Source organism: Cyanidioschyzon merolae, chromosome 9 (genome assembly GCF_000091205.1).
Source record: "Cyanidioschyzon merolae strain 10D DNA, chromosome 9, complete genome".
NCBI classification, from domain to species: Eukaryota; Rhodophyta; class Bangiophyceae; order Cyanidiales; family Cyanidiaceae; genus Cyanidioschyzon; species Cyanidioschyzon merolae.
Genome location: NC_010135.1, coordinates 98,049 through 114,036, shown reverse-complemented (window position 1 = coordinate 114,036; position 15,988 = coordinate 98,049). Strand labels below are relative to the sequence as shown.

Sequence of the window (15,988 nt, the reverse complement as noted above, 5' to 3'; positions counted from 1 at the left end):
CATAGGGGTATCCACGGACGAGGTTTCCACGATATAGGCAACGCAGACGTCTCTTGCTATCGTTGTAAGCGATCTTCGGTAGAAGCGCCTGGGGATTCCATGTTCATCATTCAGGCGTCTGCTGTCCGTAGCGCGTTAGCGAAACAGAATCCTTCGGGTGAACGCGAACCCCCAGTGCGCTGCTCACCGCTAGGTTGCGCCCCGTTTGGCGCTCGGAGAGTTTCAGTGCACGGGCGACGAGTAGCAAGAAGCGCTCCGCGTCCTAGGCTGCTTTGTCGAAAGCTTGATGACAAACAAGTTGTTACGGACTACTTTAACACCACTGGATTCGAGCGCTGGCGTCGAATTTACTCCGATTCCGAACAGGTAAACCGCGTTCAGCGTGACATCCGGTTAGGGCACGCGGAAACCGTACACAAGGTACTGGGTATGCTTGATGCAGCCTCCGTGGACTGGGCTACACACACTGTTCTGGACGTTGGTTGCGGGGTCGGCTCTCTGGCCATTCCTATCGCGCAGCGCAACCCCAGGTATCTCCTGGCATGCGACATCTCGACTGCCATGACTACAGAGGCGCGTACGCGGGCAGAGCAGCTGCTCACCGCTGACCAGTTTGCTCGTTGTGCGTTTCGCACCGCAGACCTCGAGTCCATCCCCGAAACTGAGCGCTTCGATACTGTGTGCTGCATAGACGTCCTGATCCACTATCCTACAGCGCAGGCTGCGGACATGATCGACCACTTGTCGAAAATCGCCCGGCAGCGCTTGATTCTTTCGTTTGCACCCCGAACGCTTTACTACGTGCTGCTGAAACGCATTGGGGACTTTTTCCCCGGTCCCAGTAAGGCGACTCGAGCTTACTTACATTCAGAGAAGGAAATTCGCGAGACCCTAGAACGCAACGGTTGGCGGGTGCAGTCGTCGGCATTCACGGCGACGCGCTTCTATTTCAGCAAGGTTCTCGAAGCTATTCGGTGATGCATCCAGGGCGCAAGGTTGAAAAAAACAACCTCCAATGCGAGCCTTGGTTCCGAGCGTACGTCAACCCGGCTGTAACCGGAGTAAATGCATCCGTCTTTCAGTCAAATGAGCCGCGCTGTACCCGACTTGTTCACGAGAATGTGCGATGAGGCGTGTTATGCGGCCTATGGTTCCATCTCGCATAGGCCGAGTTTCTCGGCGCTGAGGCTATTCAACTCGTCCGAACTGTCCCGCTGTACGTGAGCCAGACTTTTTCGACTGTGACGCCGGCGACGCTTGTGGAGGGTTTCTCACCGACGCGCCCGCCTCGGTCGGAGTAGCCGTTGTTGATACGGAGGCTCCGGTCGTTGCCGAGCCGAGATTTCGCGCGGTTTCCGAAAACCTTTGTCGAAGCCGTTGGCGCACGAGATTCAAATCAAGACGAGCTGCACGGAGCTGAACCAGAAATACCGCAGTGAAGGCGGCTAGGTAGAGCGGAAACGGCGTCCCGTAGAGGTCTCGCAAAAGCCCCATAGTCCTCTCACACACACACACAAACACACACACACACACCGGCGACGAGAAGGCCAGCGCTACGCGGGCCGCGTCTCCAAGAGGCACCACGTGCACGGTGCGCTGCACCTGCCGATGCCTGTGGCAGAGGTAGCGGCCCACCCGACCTCGCGAGAACCTCCGAGCAAAGCGCCCGCTTCGCCGGTTCGATTCACAAGCAAGTATAGCGAGCACCTCGCTCCAATATTCGATAGCTCCAGCGACGTTTATTTAATAGATAAGCACCTGAGTAGGGGCACGCTCCCAGGCATTCGAGACTCCAACACCTCGTTCAATATCGGTTGACGTGGCGGGTACGCTGCTCCGCAGCGGCTGTTCGCGCAGACGCCATGCATTTTTTTCTTCTTGTTTTTTCATGGACAAGACGTTTACTTGTGCCAGCGTTCTCCGATTGTGCGCTTTTTCCTTTCTTTTTGTGTTTTTTTCAGTGCACGGTGAAGTATCCATGAAACACCCTACCTCCAAGTTACACGACCTATACTTCTTCTAGGATATTCTGGTCGGTTCATACGACCTATCGTGTGTGCCTAGAACCTGCAGTTCCGTCTCCGCCTTTGCGCCTGAACCGCTGGAGCAGATAGTTCATAGAGCTAGAACGGCTTTTCTATACCACACAGAGGGCGCCGACTCGAGGGAGACGCCGTGCATCGCGATCGAGTCGCGCTCGCTTCCACGCCTGCGCTCATCTGATGAGCTCCGGGCGCTTCAAAGCTTCAGCCATGCGTTGGGACAAACAGCGGCAAGGGAAACCTTCTGGAAAAGTGTTTACGGAATTCGGAAAAGCGCTATATGGAAGACCGGTGTGCGTGCCCGGTTACCGGCCTGGACGTGGTCGCGAGCCAGAAGAGTAGCGCGCCCCAGAGTCGATGCTCATACACGCGTTCGTGTGCACATTGACACTGCCTGTGTGCGAAGCGATCAGTAAATGCCACGTTACCGTCCAGTATGGAAAACTGGGGCGCTATACGAGGACGCACGCACGCATGGACGCAGGCGAGAACCCGTTCACCGCTCAGCATCATCAGATGCGTCATCTTGGTAGCATCGCTTCGTCGCGGTGGCGGAGTCTCGGACGCGACCTTCATTCCATCAGTGGATCGAGCGCTAGAGAGGAATCGTTTCGGGGCCGCACATGCGCTGCGCAGCACGTTCTCATGTTCGCCTCAGGCGCTGATCAGGCGGTGCGGTCAACTGGTGCATATTCCGCAGCAACGCGTGACCGTGAGCATGTGCGAAGAGACAGGAGTGCGTCGCTTTTTCCATGAAGACACATACGCGATAGATGCTTCACTCTCAGCACCGACCGAGAAGCTGCGCTTCTGACTGGAAGATCTGCGTGATCCATCAATGACCGTCTCAGAGGGGCAGCGCTGCGGACGATAGTTTTTCGGATGTCGGATCGTTTAAACAGGTATCGGGGATTCTCAATTGCAAGCGGGTTACCTGCATCCGAGAGAACGTCCAACGTTCAGCAACAGACCTCCAGGGTCCTTGGGCAACAACCAAAACCATCATCACCATCACTTTCACCATCACACAAACTTACCTCTGGAGATCATAGCACTGGTTCGCTTGTGCGATCCTCTGGGTGTCGAGTGCCTAGCGTCAGCACACCGAACCGGGATGCAATGGCTGCACGCTGCGTCTATCACAAGGTCGCCGATAGCGCAGCAAAAGTTCCAGCTGCTCCTGAGCAACGGCGTCCGGGAAGCAGTACTCTGAAGACGCGCAAGCCGGCCCTCTGAATGCGCAACACAGCGTCAGGCTCATGTGCTTCGTAGACGAAGCGCAGAGCCAACATCTCGTCCAGAACTGGCGGGGCCACAGTGCTCGCTGCAGCCATGGACGCCCGGCGCCTCCGGTGGCTGAGCTTTGGCCTCGCGTGTTGGACTTTTTTAGTGGTTGGTGGCTCGTTGTGCCCTACTTCGTTTACAGCGCAGGGACTGTTGCAGCACTGGCCGTGGCGTGTGGACCTCCAACTCCACTTTCTGGCATACGCTGTGGTCGCCGCACTCGTAGCTTTGCTGTCTTGGCAGCGACCGGTGTTCCTGGACGACGTTTCGAGCACCTCTGAGTCCCGAGGTTCCGAGCTGACGACGACACAACTTTGTGAGTCTTACCAAGTTGGCCGCGAGCGGTTCGCGCCGGCTCACATCGAGCCTGGTCTGGAGCTTGAGGCGGGCACGGTCGGCACTTGCGGCAACTGGAAGCGGTTGCCCGCAGCGGCTGACCGTGTCTCCGCGAGCGCCACCCGAACGAAGCTTTCGCTATGGACACTATTTTGGCGTAGTGTTGCTGTTTCAGTTCTTCTAGGTTTGGCAGTTGAAACACTGCAAGCGTTGATTCCCTTTGTGCGTCGCCGGTTCGAGCTTGCGGATGTGCTTGCGAATTCACTTGGAGCTATGGTCGGCGCTGCTGTTGTGCTCACGAGGCCGATGCTCAAACGACCAACTCCCAGTGACGAGGCGCTGGCTAATATCTAGTTCATGGCCTAGAGCGCGTGATCACCGATGCTTCATTGGAAGCTGCGCTTGGGCATTGTGGAGCGCTCACGCTGCATCTGACTTGGGATCCTGGGAGAGGCGTTCCAGGTGTCCTGCCTAGCAGTGGCTCTCCATGGAATATAGCACAGTGTCCGTCGATGCTCCGGATGTTATCGAGCGAGGCACCTGCGTATGTGGATTGCAGAATCGCCTCGATGCCTCACGCGTGTCCTTGATCAACAGATGGATGCTTGAGCAAGCTGGTACAGAACGACGGCGGCATCGAGGGTTATTTATGTCTGCGTTGGAAGAACCGGGTGCGAATCACACGAACGTTGGATGTACCACAACGCCGCAGACTGCAGAGCGGCGCTATGTTTACGTGTTTCTTGATCAATACCGATACCTCTCCTCGTCGAACAAGAGCGAGAGAGCGTCGCTTCGAGTCCAGCCCTAGGGAACGCGCGCACACGCGATAACGTCCATTGAGAGTTGCAAACGCAGTCGACTAGCTGGAGTAGACGTGTTGCGCACTGTATCTGAGCGCGTGTTTTACGGCTGGAATGCTCTTCTTTATATACACCGCCTAGAGACTTGTATACGTTTCGACTATCCGCGAATGTTGCGCTAGAGTCTTAATTCGAGCGCCTCGCACGTAACTACAGCGCGCGTCACCACTGAACCAGTAGATCCATTTGGCACCGCCTACGCAGAGCTCAAATCCAACGCAATGCGCGCTTCCTCCCGCTACTTCATCAAAGCGGGAACAGCAACAAGTCTCCGTGCGTGTCCTGCAATTTTCGGCTGTGACGCACCGTACGAGTGGGCGTTTTCTGGTGCATCCAAGCGACATGACGTACCAAGGCGCCAATACGACGTTCCCACGACAGCTGTCTATCCCCCAGGTGTCTGCTTGTGCAGCGCAGCGAGCCTGGTCCGTGGAATGCCCGCCATAGGTGCATGCACGAGCGTCGCGTGTCCGGCACGCATTCGAAGCTGCCATGGAAGCGCGTGCCTCGGCGTCGCCTGCCGCCTTCGAACGGTGCCGGTGCTGGTGCAAGAACGCATGCAGCTTGTATATCCTGTGCTTCGGCATCCGCTTCCATTCACGGCGAATTTGAATCAACGCGACAAATAATCGGCTGGAACCCGAAAATATGGATGTGCTCGAAGACGTTGCTCTCTTGGTACGGATCCCCTGCGAGCCATGAACGCAACTCATGCACATCGTTAAAGCCCCGAACAATTAAAATCGTTCCTCGTGGCTTACTTGCACTTGCCGCGTCGCCACTGGGAGGTGCCTCCTCGAAAACGGCACCGGCAATCACACAGCGCGTTTCGCTGGCTCGGAGCCAAGCTAGATGCTTTTCGCGTTGAGCGAGCCGGCGTTCGAGGGCACCGGGCTTATCAACACCCCAGATAAGATAAAATCTGTCCTGATGACGTGGCGAGAGCTCCACAGCGTCTGGTGGGAAACTGGCAAGAGAGCCGACGGAAACGCGCCACACGTAACGCTCGCTTCGTTCGAAGAGACCAACTTGTGTGTATGGATCTTGTTTGAGATGTTCCACAAATCCCGTCTGTAAACCAAGGAAGGAGCCTATGACTTTTTCTTTTTCGCGTTCCGTGGCGCTAGTGTCACTCAAAGGGCCACCGAGCCGTATCCACGGCTGCTGCGTCGCCCACTCCAAGTGTGCAGTGCGGTTCGCGCGACGCAACTCGCGAGCGTCCGGGCGGTCGAACGCCAGCACCGCCACAAGTGGTATCGGTTGGCCAGCCCCAGACATATGCAGCCGATGTCGGACTCGTAGCCGGCTGTGGTGAAGCAGGCCCGTCGCTCGTGCGTTCGCGTTGCGAAAACGCGCTGCGGTAAACGTTCGCAACCACATTGGCCTTAGAGGCCGGATCCGCCCTAATTTAAGGGCAGCGCTTTGGGCGTCGGCGTCTGGAGGAGGATCCATGCCGGTGATCGCGTACTGCCTTCGCCACACTGCTGCCCCTGCTGCTGGTTGCATGTGTCGGCGCCTCAGGTGCAGCGGCATGATCCGCTTGTTCGCGCGGCCTCTCTACTAGGGCAAGGACGATTTCGGGATGTTGTCGTTCTGTCCTCATGGAATGGAGAGAGACGCGGGGGCACAGCGCGCTTGACGTACACCGGTGCACTCGTATGGCAATGCTGCGCTTGAAGGGGCGTTCCGGCGGCACAGTCTCGAGTCATTCAGTTCTGCGTGCAGCGGCTTCGAAACATGGATGATTTCGGACACTACTGTTCTGCTGTTCCGGTATGCAACGATGGACGAAAGTGTGCACAGAGCCCGTAAGCGGACGGTTGTTACGCAGTGCATCTAGTCCAGGTTCATTCGTGTGGAATAATCGTTACCTCTGGATCAGGTCTATACCAGAAGACTCGCGCCCGTCCTCTGATACGCGCCACGCAAGCAAGCGCGATCATTCCAGTGGTCCTCGGTGCCCGCTGCACGTAATAGTCGCCGTGCTCCTGCATACGCACCTGGCCACCTGCCCATGAAACGACGCCTGGACACGAATCGGAATGCCCATCTGTCGCTGCAGGGCGACAGTTGGGGCACCACAGCATACCTGTGAGGCATCCTCGGTATCCGGGAGATTACACACGACCCATCAAGCCGATACGCCTGAGGAGCGCACCATTCTGGGACTCATAGCGCCTCATCGCATCCCTTGAGGTGATGCGGTCTCTGCCCTGATCGCTTGTAGCGCACGCGCATCCGGGGAGTTTTCATCAGGTTCTTCAGTCATCCGCCACAAAAAATCTGATGGACGCGCTCGGCATCGCCTGTTCATGTTCCTGCGGCGTCGACGGCGGACTTGCCCGGCATGCCTCGATCCGTCACCTGCGCAGGCAGAGGAGCGCGGCCCTGGCTCGGTGCGGCATCTGCCGGAGACTCGGCACCAGGGACGCCATCTGATCGCTCAAGCACTTTGTCCCCAGAGTGCCACTGGACTGGTATTCATGCGAGAAAAACGTCTGCGGGAGCGTTGACGTCTCGTTGCTGATCACCGGTTTCGTGCCGGCATATGAGGCACGCTGCCTGCCTTCTGCAGTCTTCCAAAATAGCAAGACGTGTGTGGCATGCATACGGGATATGCGTGTGTGCGTTTGTGGTGGTGAATGTGCGAATGTTCCCGCGCGTCGTGCCACGCCACGAATGCGCTGTCACGCATCATCGACAGCCGCACGCAATCGCCGCAGCGCGCGCCCGAAAGGCGGCGCCAGCGCTGCCAGCGTGACGACAGGAGTCGGTGCGTTGCCTGCGTGCGCCGAATGAGTGCAGGTGCATGTTCGGGACTGACGTTGTGTTCAGGATCGTCTAAATTGACTGTGTGCCCATAGTTCATCGGGGAAGTGCTCAGGTGACAAGCGTTTGAACGGAAAAGTTGCTCTGGGACGTCTCATAAGCTGGTTAGGTTGCTCGCTTGCCCTAAACGGTGGTGAACAAAGTCGACAAAGCGATCAGCGGCAGGCGTCGTCTTCAGCTGTATTTGTGCGCAGGTTTGTGCGAAAAAGCGAAAAGCGTCAAGACGGGAACCGGAAGCAAACGTCTGTTACGGGGCCCTGACGGTGAGTCGCCTTCGGGTAGTTGGAAAAACCGCCGGACAAGCATGTTGCGGCTGGGGGACTCTGTCCCACCGGAACGCGTGTCGCGCACGCAAGCAGAGAGCGGGGCCATAGACGAGTCCCTGTACTCGCGTCAACTGTACGTGCTGGGTCACGAGGCGCAACGTCGCCTCGCAGGAGCTTCAGTGCTGGTGATTGGACTCACAGGGACGGGAACGGAGATCGCGAAAGACCTGGCGCTGGCTGGCTTCCATGCGCTCCACGTCTATGATCCAGCACCACTAGCTTTGCAGCATATGGCCGCCAATTTTTACGCTTGCGATGCGTCACTGCTGGGGACACCACTTCATACGGTCGTGGTACCGCACCTAGTGGAGCTGAACCCGTACTGTCACGTGTACACGGAGGACGCGGCGTCCTGGGCGGAACTCATTGATCCAGATCGTATTCGTGGGTTTGCAGCAGTTGTGCTAGTGAACGAGCTCTCCATCGATAGGCACATCGAGCTCGATCGCGTCTGCCGATCGGTTAGGGTGCCACTGACGATCGTTCAGTCACGAGGAGTATTCGGCTACGTCCTCAACGATTTTGGCGACGCCCATACAGTTATCGATGACAACGGAGAGGAGCCACGATCCGCGCATATCAGCCATATTTCGAATGAGGAAAAGGCGTGCGTCACCTGCCTCGATGATCAGCGGCATGACCTGGAGGAAGGAATGTATGTCATGTTCACCGAGGTGGACGGAATGCCCATGTTCAATGAACCCAACCGGATGTTTCGTGTCGTTCAGATCACGAGTCCGTATACTTTTGTGATTGACGCTGACACCCGTGAGGCCGGCGTCTACCGACGGGGTGGCATCGTCACTGAAGTGAAAGTACCCCGCACGGTGCACTTTCACCCGGTTGAGCTGCTGTATAGAATGGCAGCGTCGACATGGGATCCAGAGAGCGCCACGCTCTCAGACGTGGTGGACCCGAATTGGTTTGCATCGCTGGACTTTATGAATGAGGAGCGAACCTTTGCATTGCATGCCATGTTTCAGGCTCTATCAAAATTCGGACGGTTGCCTGCGCCTGGTACTGAGGCTGAAGTTGCGGCGTTCAAGCGCATGCTACCCGCCGATATTCAAGAAAAGCACGATGCATTGCTTAACGCGTTTGTCAGAACCGTATACGGGGAGCTCGCTCCGATGGCATCGATTCTTGGTGGGATCGCCGCACAGGAGGTTCTCAAGGCAGTCACCGGCAAGTTTACCCCCATTCACCAGATCTTTTCGTTCAACGCCATGGAGGCGTTACCGACGCCGTTGCCAAACGAGCTGGAGTGCGCTCCCCGGGGGACACGCTATGACGGACAGATTGCAGTCTTTGGCCGTGCGTTGCAGGATACGATTCACGATCTGGCCTACTTTTGTGTTGGGGCCGGAGCGATTGCTGCAGAGCTCCTCAAATGTTGGGCGTGCATGGGACTGGGACTCGCGAGTCATGGTGGATCGATTGCAATTACCGATATGGACACGATAGAACGGAGCAATCTGAATCGGCAGTTTCTCTTCCGAGCAACCGACATTGGCCGCAGCAAGTCCCTGGCGGCACGCGATGCCGCTCTGCGGCTGAATCCGGAGCTCAACGTTCGAGCGCTCGAGATGCGCGTTGGACCGGACACCGAGCATGTCTTCAGCGATGATTTCTGGGAGCCGCTCGATGGGGTTTGCACGGCCTTGGATAATGTTGACGCTCGTTTATATATCGATCAGCGCTGCGTTTACTATCTGAAACCTCTGCTGGATTCCGGCACGCTAGGCACCAAAGGCAGCACCCAAGTGGTGGTTCCCTATCTCACCGAGTCATACGGATCGTCGCGCGACCCGCCGGAGCGAAGCATTCCCATGTGTACGCTGAAAAATTTCCCCTACAGAATCGAACATACGCTTCAATGGGCTCGCGATTTGTTTGAGGGCCTCTTCAAGGCCTCCATCGAGGATACCAAGCAGTACCTGGAGCGAGGCTCTGAGTACATCGCAGAGCTAGAGAAACAGGGACCCGGCATATTTTCTGGAGCTTTGGAGAACGTACTTGAGAACCTGCAGACGTATCGCCCGCAAAACTTCAAGGACTGCGTGGTTTGGGCGCGCAACAAGTTCGAAGAACTCTACGTCAACAATATTCGCCAGCTACTTCACGCGTTTCCGCCAGATATGGTTGACAGCTCGGGACAGCCATTTTGGAGCGGGACGAAACGGGCGCCGACGCCGCTTCGTTTCGATCCTGCAGATCCGTTGCACCTTGAGTTCATTGTAGCGGCGGCAAACCTGCGCGCAGAGACGTTCGGAATACCTCTCTGCACAGATCGCGAGCAGGTACGAGCGATCGTTGCGAATGTTTCGGTACCTGCTTTCCAACCGAGTTCTGGTGTCAAGATTGCCGCTTCTGAGGAGGAGGCGCAAGCAAGCGGCGCCGCTGTGACCGCCAATGTCGACCAACAACGCATTGAGCAGCTGTTGGCGCGCTTGCCGCCACCCGAATCATTTGCCAGCTTGTCCCTCTATCCGTTGGAGTTCGAGAAAGACGACGAGGATCGCTGGGACATGGATTTCGTCACCGCTGCGAGCAATTTGCGCGCTTTGAATTATGGGATACCGCTGGCGGACAAGCACAAGTCACGAGGCATCGCGGGGCGAATCATACCCGCGATTGCCACGAGTACCGCGCTGGTGGCAGGGCTCGTGTGTCTCGAGATCTACAAGCTCGCTCAGATCCGTCCGATCTTGAGGACGAATCCACGGGCGCTTTCAGCTTCGAGTTTCTCCGCGATCAGCACGAGCTCCGCTGTGACGAACGGAACGAGCGTCCCGCTCGTCGATCGCGTCAAGGTGCTCGAGCGCTTCCGCAACAGCTACGTGAACCTGGCACTTTCACTTTTCAACTTTAGCGAACCAATCCAGGCCCCGTTGCAGCCCATGTCACCCAGCGGTAACCGTACGTTCTCGCTGTGGGATCGTATCGAGGTAGATGGAAATGGACACGATCTGACGTTGGCCGAGTTCATGGAGCATTTTGAGCGCGAGCTTGGTCTCCATATCAGCATGATGTCGTGTGGCGTTGCGATCCTCTTTTCAGGCTGGTTAGCACCGAAAAAGGCCGCGGAACGCCGCGCGACGCCGCTTACTGAGCTTGCGCAAGCCGTTGGAAAAATACAACTGACCGACAAGGACCGCTTCCTGGTTTTCGAAGTCATGGCAGAAGATGCCTCCACTGGTGAGGAAGTTGAGGTACCATTTGTACGCTATCGTTTTCGTCGGTAAGGGTGCGTTGTTTTGGCACGAGCTTTCCCCGGTGCAGGCTCGTTCCTCGGACTCGTATACCGGTAGACGAGTGGTCGAGCGCGCAGCACCCTACTTTCGCTTTTGTCTAAACTGGAACATGCATCTGCTCGCTCTGTTCCTGTCTTGAGTATTTTTTGCGAATTTGATGTAGATATCCAGCCTCGACGTTTGATGAGCGCCAATATATGTGACCTGCAGAGCAAAAAATGTCTCGCGCCTATGTGCGGTGTACTGGTGCGCCCACAAACAGACGGCTCGTAGCGTTTTTCATGGACCCGCCGTCCGCTGTCGGTTTCAGCTTCTCCTTGTAGAACGCAGCTTTGGGAGGTGGCCCCACAAAGTTGGATTCTGTCTGCGCTGCGGGTCTCATGTTCATGAAAACTCCTCGTCTGGTATTGATAGCGGCATGAAAGTCTTGGTTCACAAACTGCATACGTTTCTTGCCATCATTGCTTGTACTTACGAATGCAAGCAGTCCTCGAACTTGCGCCCTCGGTTCCATTCGCTGTACCGTCAGCGCTCCGGACTTTTTTACACCCTCAGGGCTCCGCTGACACTTTTCCATATCGACCCTCTGAAGCGTACAACCCAATGCATGGTGTGTATAGGATGCTCGGAACTCATCCATCGGTATGGTGTGAAAACGCTGTGCGCATTCGTTGTACGCTCATGTCGACGGGGCTGGTGTACACCCTTTGGGCAGGGCACCCGACGCCCTGCTCAGTTTGCCACCACGAGCCTTTGACTTTCATGCTCTTTGAGGGCGCTCAACTCATTGAAAAGGTGACGAATGTACGCTGCTTCCCTCTGTACAGATTCAAACGCTGACGGGCTTACCTGGGCTTTTGGATACGCTTTCCAATGCGCCTCGTCATCAGCAGCAAGAATTTTCATGAACTCCAGAAAAGCTCGAAAGTTCGCTCCGCGCTTCGTCACCTGGCTGATCGCTACCAGGTGCTCTTGCACTTCTGCGTTCCATTTCTCTGTTTTCTTCCTCGCATTCATTATTCCCGATTCTCGATAGTACCTCGCTCCTGAGAACTTTAGAACACGCATGTCTTTCTGACGTAGGTTGCGGTCATTGCCATCTACCCAACAAAAGGTGCAGCGATGGTCACGATGTTCGTATTCCCAGGGTCCGCGCCAGCGACAGAGTCGCTCTCCTGCGGATCATGTGTTCCAGAGCGCGTCTCGTTGTTTTCTTCACGCTTCGCCGAGGGCGCCAACGAAGACGGAACAAGATGATTTACCTTCAAGCGCCTGTTGTGAACACATATGCATACCCATTCGCTTTCGATAATCCCAGTGCATACCGTTTTCTTGCGCAATCTGACACTTTTGAAATCGAAGATGATCTTCCAGCACGTCTCCCGGTTCTCGCCGGTGAACTCTATCTTCCTTACATCGAACTCCGGACAGATCTCCTTCTTGATGCAGTAAAGGACGCCAGAGTCGATACTCACAAAGTGCGACTTGATGTTGCACAACGGAACGACGTTGAAGCGCTTCCCCATTAGGGCACCCTTCCGTGTCTCCGATTCGTCATTTGTCCACTCACTCAGCTTCAGCTCCGCTTTGCGTTCGAGTTCTCGGTCCAAAAACACGAAATTGCGGAGGATGAGGGCATAACGTACATTTCATCTTTTTTCAACTCTGATATCTTTTCTACTGGATTCGCCAGCGCCAAGACCGCACGGTGCTCTTGAATAGCCGTACGGATTACAGAAGCCGCATTCCTTCTCCAGCGTGATGTCTACTAGTCGCCAAAGTCGATCTCCTCTTCATTCTTACGATCGTTAAAGATGCCATCGATGATGATCCATATCCCTTTGCGAGAGAGACCCGGATACAGCGAAAAAAATAGAGCGTATCATGAAACGTCCGAGGTTCACGTTCAAATGGTTCTTCAGGTTCCTGAGGTACTCCATCGTCCCGTACCAGCAAATCTTCCAGTTCTCGCCGTACCGAGTACCGTTGAAGCGCTGTTCGCCGCAGTTTTCATGGAGGGCATGCACTCGCTCATTTCTCATCGAGGTTCCTTCTCTGCCAAGCATTAGGTGCCTAATGAAGGTCCTGTCGAAAACCTCCTCCGGAACCTCGACTGTTTTGATGTGCGTCACGTCGCGATACGTCTCCACCGAATGCATCAGCCCTGACGAAGCCTTTATAATGCCCCTGGAGTACGACTCGTTACGGTTTCTGATGGCGTCCCGCAACCTTTCCTTGTACGGATTCTTGGTATGTCCAAGTAGACATGCGTTCACAATTATCTCGTGGTAGTGTCGACTTTCTCGCAGCTTCTGACGCCGAGCCTCACGCTTTTGCTCCTTGGTGTCGTCTTGTTCCTCTGGGTTCGGCATTGGTTTTGGTTTTCTTCCGGCAGTCGGCGACAGCGGTGCTCCCAGGGTCCTCGACCTGCATCCCCATAAAATTCCTGTATATGTTGATTTTTGAAAATGAACGCATTTTGAACGCTTCCGTTATAAACCGCGAAAAACTCTTGCATACGTTAATCTTAGGGTTGAAACACACTAGAACTAAAATCTATACTTTGCTGGGGCTCTAACGCAAATGCATCTTGTAGTTTAGAACAACACGCGAAGGATCAGAATAGCGTTTTCCTTCAACGGCGGCATGCGCGTCGTGTCTGATGCCTGCCAGATATAGAGGTGCGCGTATCGAGCGCACTTTAGAAAAAAAGAACAGAAACTAGACACCTAGTAATAACGAGAAAAGGATTTCTTTCCGCCACCACGGTTATCTTTAAAAGTCGAAAAGCTTTCCGCATTGCCGAAAGTTTATCTCCTAGGCGGAAGCTCCTGCGAGCCGGACGAGTTACCAGGATTGTGCTTCATGATTTGCCCAGCGACGGACGCTTCAGCGAGATCTGAGCAACTCGTACGCAAGGCATTTCATTCTGGGACTGGAGGTGTTTCGTGTGCGTTTGGGCGTCGCGTTGTTCCTAGTGGACTCCAAGCATATCATTTTTCGCGCTTCCCCAGGCAGTATTTCTGTATGTGTAGCTTGCAGGCTCCCAGAATGATAACCAGCCCCGAGTCCGTGTCAGGCGTAGCATTCCTTGATCCGACGCCCTCAGTGGTACGGAAACGATGTTCTGTCTCCGTGCAGCGACCGCACCGGCGCTATGGGCGCTGCCGCGGACGCTCACGACACACACTTGGCGCACGATAGAACCTACAAAGCAACCAGTATATCCGAGCAGAAGTATCGGTTATGGGGCTTGGGCGTCGGTCGATGGATGCTACACCGTGCACTGATACCAAGCGCCCAGCTCGGGGTAACGCAGGCCGCTGCGTGGTGTAAGATCTTGGCGATCGATGGCGTGTCGATGGAGATGGCGACGCGCGTCAGCGGTGATGGCGGCGTTTTGACGGAGGCGCTTTGCCGGCAAGAGCGCCATCACCGTTCGCGGGTAGCGGCTTCCGTTGACATTGTGGTGAACGCCTCTGCAGTTGCTTCTAAAGTTGCTAGCATTTCAAAAGTGTTCGGTGTTTTGTGCACAGCTCCGAGGGAACGACAATGTTTGTTCTCGGAACGAAAGGTGATAGACTTCTTTCGAGTAGACATAGTTGGCGCATTTATGGTCAGACAGTAGAGAAACGGAGTCGATACTCGAGTCGGTGGCAGCAGCTACGAGCGCTGGGCGAGGGCGGGGCGACGACGCGGCGCAGCCTGGAGCGAGCGTATGAGCGCGACGCGGTCTCGGTGGCGATGGAGTTGTCGGCGTGGGCTGAGCGTCCGGGCGTGTATCACCCGGAAGTTAGTTTCCAGGCACGCTTCGCGTCCGAGCTGCGGCAGAGCGTACTTACGGGCACGCGTACGGTGAACCCAAACAGAAGCACAGGTACAGAAACAGGAGCCGCTACGCCAGAGAGTCAGTCGAGTCCGCAGCCGTCCGGCAACCGTGCACCGCTTGTGGACGCTTCAGCTGCTGGAGTGACGGACTGTGCTTGTGAAGGCAGCACCCTGCAGGCACGGACCGGTTCCTGTGCTCAGGACGTTGACGATTGCACGTGCAGACGTTCCGGCTCGGGTGCTGCGGACAGTGCGGCATCGCGGGGAGTCTCGGTTGTGTATTACCGGCGAAAGCGGAATCCGAGTGACGGGTTCGGCTCGCCGCTCAGTAGCTACATGGATCGCTGTATCTGGTGCGACGGCGCGGGCGCGCGGCAGTGCCCGTGGTGTCGCGGTGCTGGCTGCCGATACGTTTCCGCGTTTCCCAGCTATGAGGAGATGAATCAGCTCGTTGAGCGGGCGCAAGCGGGTGACGCAGAGGCACGCGAGCGTCTTGGAAATCCGTCGACCGTGTGTCGACCGTGCCCCGTCTGCCAACACAAGGGTATGCTGACCTGTAAGCGCTGCCATGGGACGGGAACAAATCATTTGTAGATTGTACACGAGGCGAGCTGACGTTTCGTAGCTGCCGGGTTATGGCGGCGGTATCGAGCCTTGCGGGTACAGCGCAGCTCCACACGGCATGTTCGCATGGATGCGCATTGCCACACGACTCTTGTCACGGACATGCGCCATAAGGCCTTCGCTGGTGTACGCGAGTATGCTGAGTCAGGGTTTACTGGGTTTCGCTCAGTGCAGGGCATCAGCCTTCTACAATGGTAAGCTTTGTATTCGGAATCTGGTTCAGGCTGATGCGGGGGTACGGCTTAGGTCGTCGTTCGTTTTTTCGAATCCGCGTATGACTCGGGATGCAGATGGTTATACTGGGCTTGGTTCGCGGCATGAGCGAAGCTCGGAGCTGTGCATAGTGTCTTGGAGTGCTCGCATGGATCAGGAATTGAGAACCGAGGTATCAGCGTGAACTGCAGGATTCACTCACCGCTTCGGTATTCAACGCAAGGAGCGCATGTGCATTTCCGGTTCCGTGTACATAGATCGACAGCCACGCTGAGAGCTGGCTGGAACCAGCACGCATAGCCATCGTGCGAATCTCGTGTTTCTCGCACTGGTCATGTAATGATAGCTCAGACGATCGAAACGCAGCCCGAATGGCGCCCCTGTACGAT

General features: G+C 55.9%; 4 protein-coding genes and 1 non-coding gene across 5 annotated transcripts, besides 2 other annotated features; 3 read left to right on the top strand and 2 right to left on the bottom strand.

The window, feature by feature from the left end:
* Nucleotides 1-99: 99 nt before the first annotated feature.
* Nucleotides 100-978, top strand: CYME_CMI038C (Mg-protoporphyrin O-methyltransferase; the record flags this gene model as incomplete). The annotated part of the gene is made up of 1 exon (XM_005536173.1): nt 100-978. The coding sequence occupies one exon, from the start codon at nt 100-102 to the stop codon at nt 976-978; it is 879 nt and encodes a 292-aa protein (XP_005536230.1).
* Nucleotides 323-1,786, bottom strand: CYME_CMI037T. The gene has a single exon (XR_002461319.1). It is a non-coding gene; the product is annotated as a hypothetical transcript (transcript).
* A 3,073-nt stretch (nt 1,787-4,859) lies between these two features.
* Nucleotides 4,860-5,615: a sequence feature (possible transcribed region).
* Nucleotides 5,123-5,905, bottom strand: CYME_CMI035C (hypothetical protein, conserved; the record flags this gene model as incomplete). The annotated part of the gene is made up of 1 exon (XM_005536172.1): nt 5,123-5,905. The coding sequence occupies one exon, from the start codon at nt 5,903-5,905 to the stop codon at nt 5,123-5,125; it is 783 nt and encodes a 260-aa protein (XP_005536229.1).
* A 1,753-nt stretch (nt 5,906-7,658) lies between these two features.
* CYME_CMI034C (ubiquitin-activating enzyme E1) lies at nt 7,659-10,925 on the top strand (the record flags this gene model as incomplete). The annotated part of the gene is made up of 1 exon (XM_005536171.1): nt 7,659-10,925. The coding sequence occupies one exon, from the start codon at nt 7,659-7,661 to the stop codon at nt 10,923-10,925; it is 3,267 nt and encodes a 1,088-aa protein (XP_005536228.1).
* A 406-nt stretch (nt 10,926-11,331) lies between these two features.
* Nucleotides 11,332-14,184: a sequence feature (repetitive element).
* Nucleotides 14,185-14,486: 302 nt separating this feature from the next.
* CYME_CMI032C (hypothetical protein) lies at nt 14,487-15,356 on the top strand (the record flags this gene model as incomplete). Its single annotated transcript, XM_005536170.1, has 1 exon — nt 14,487-15,356. One exon carries the CDS (start codon nt 14,487-14,489, stop codon nt 15,354-15,356), a length of 870 nt encoding a protein of 289 aa, XP_005536227.1.
* Nucleotides 15,357-15,988: the final 632 nt, after the last annotated feature.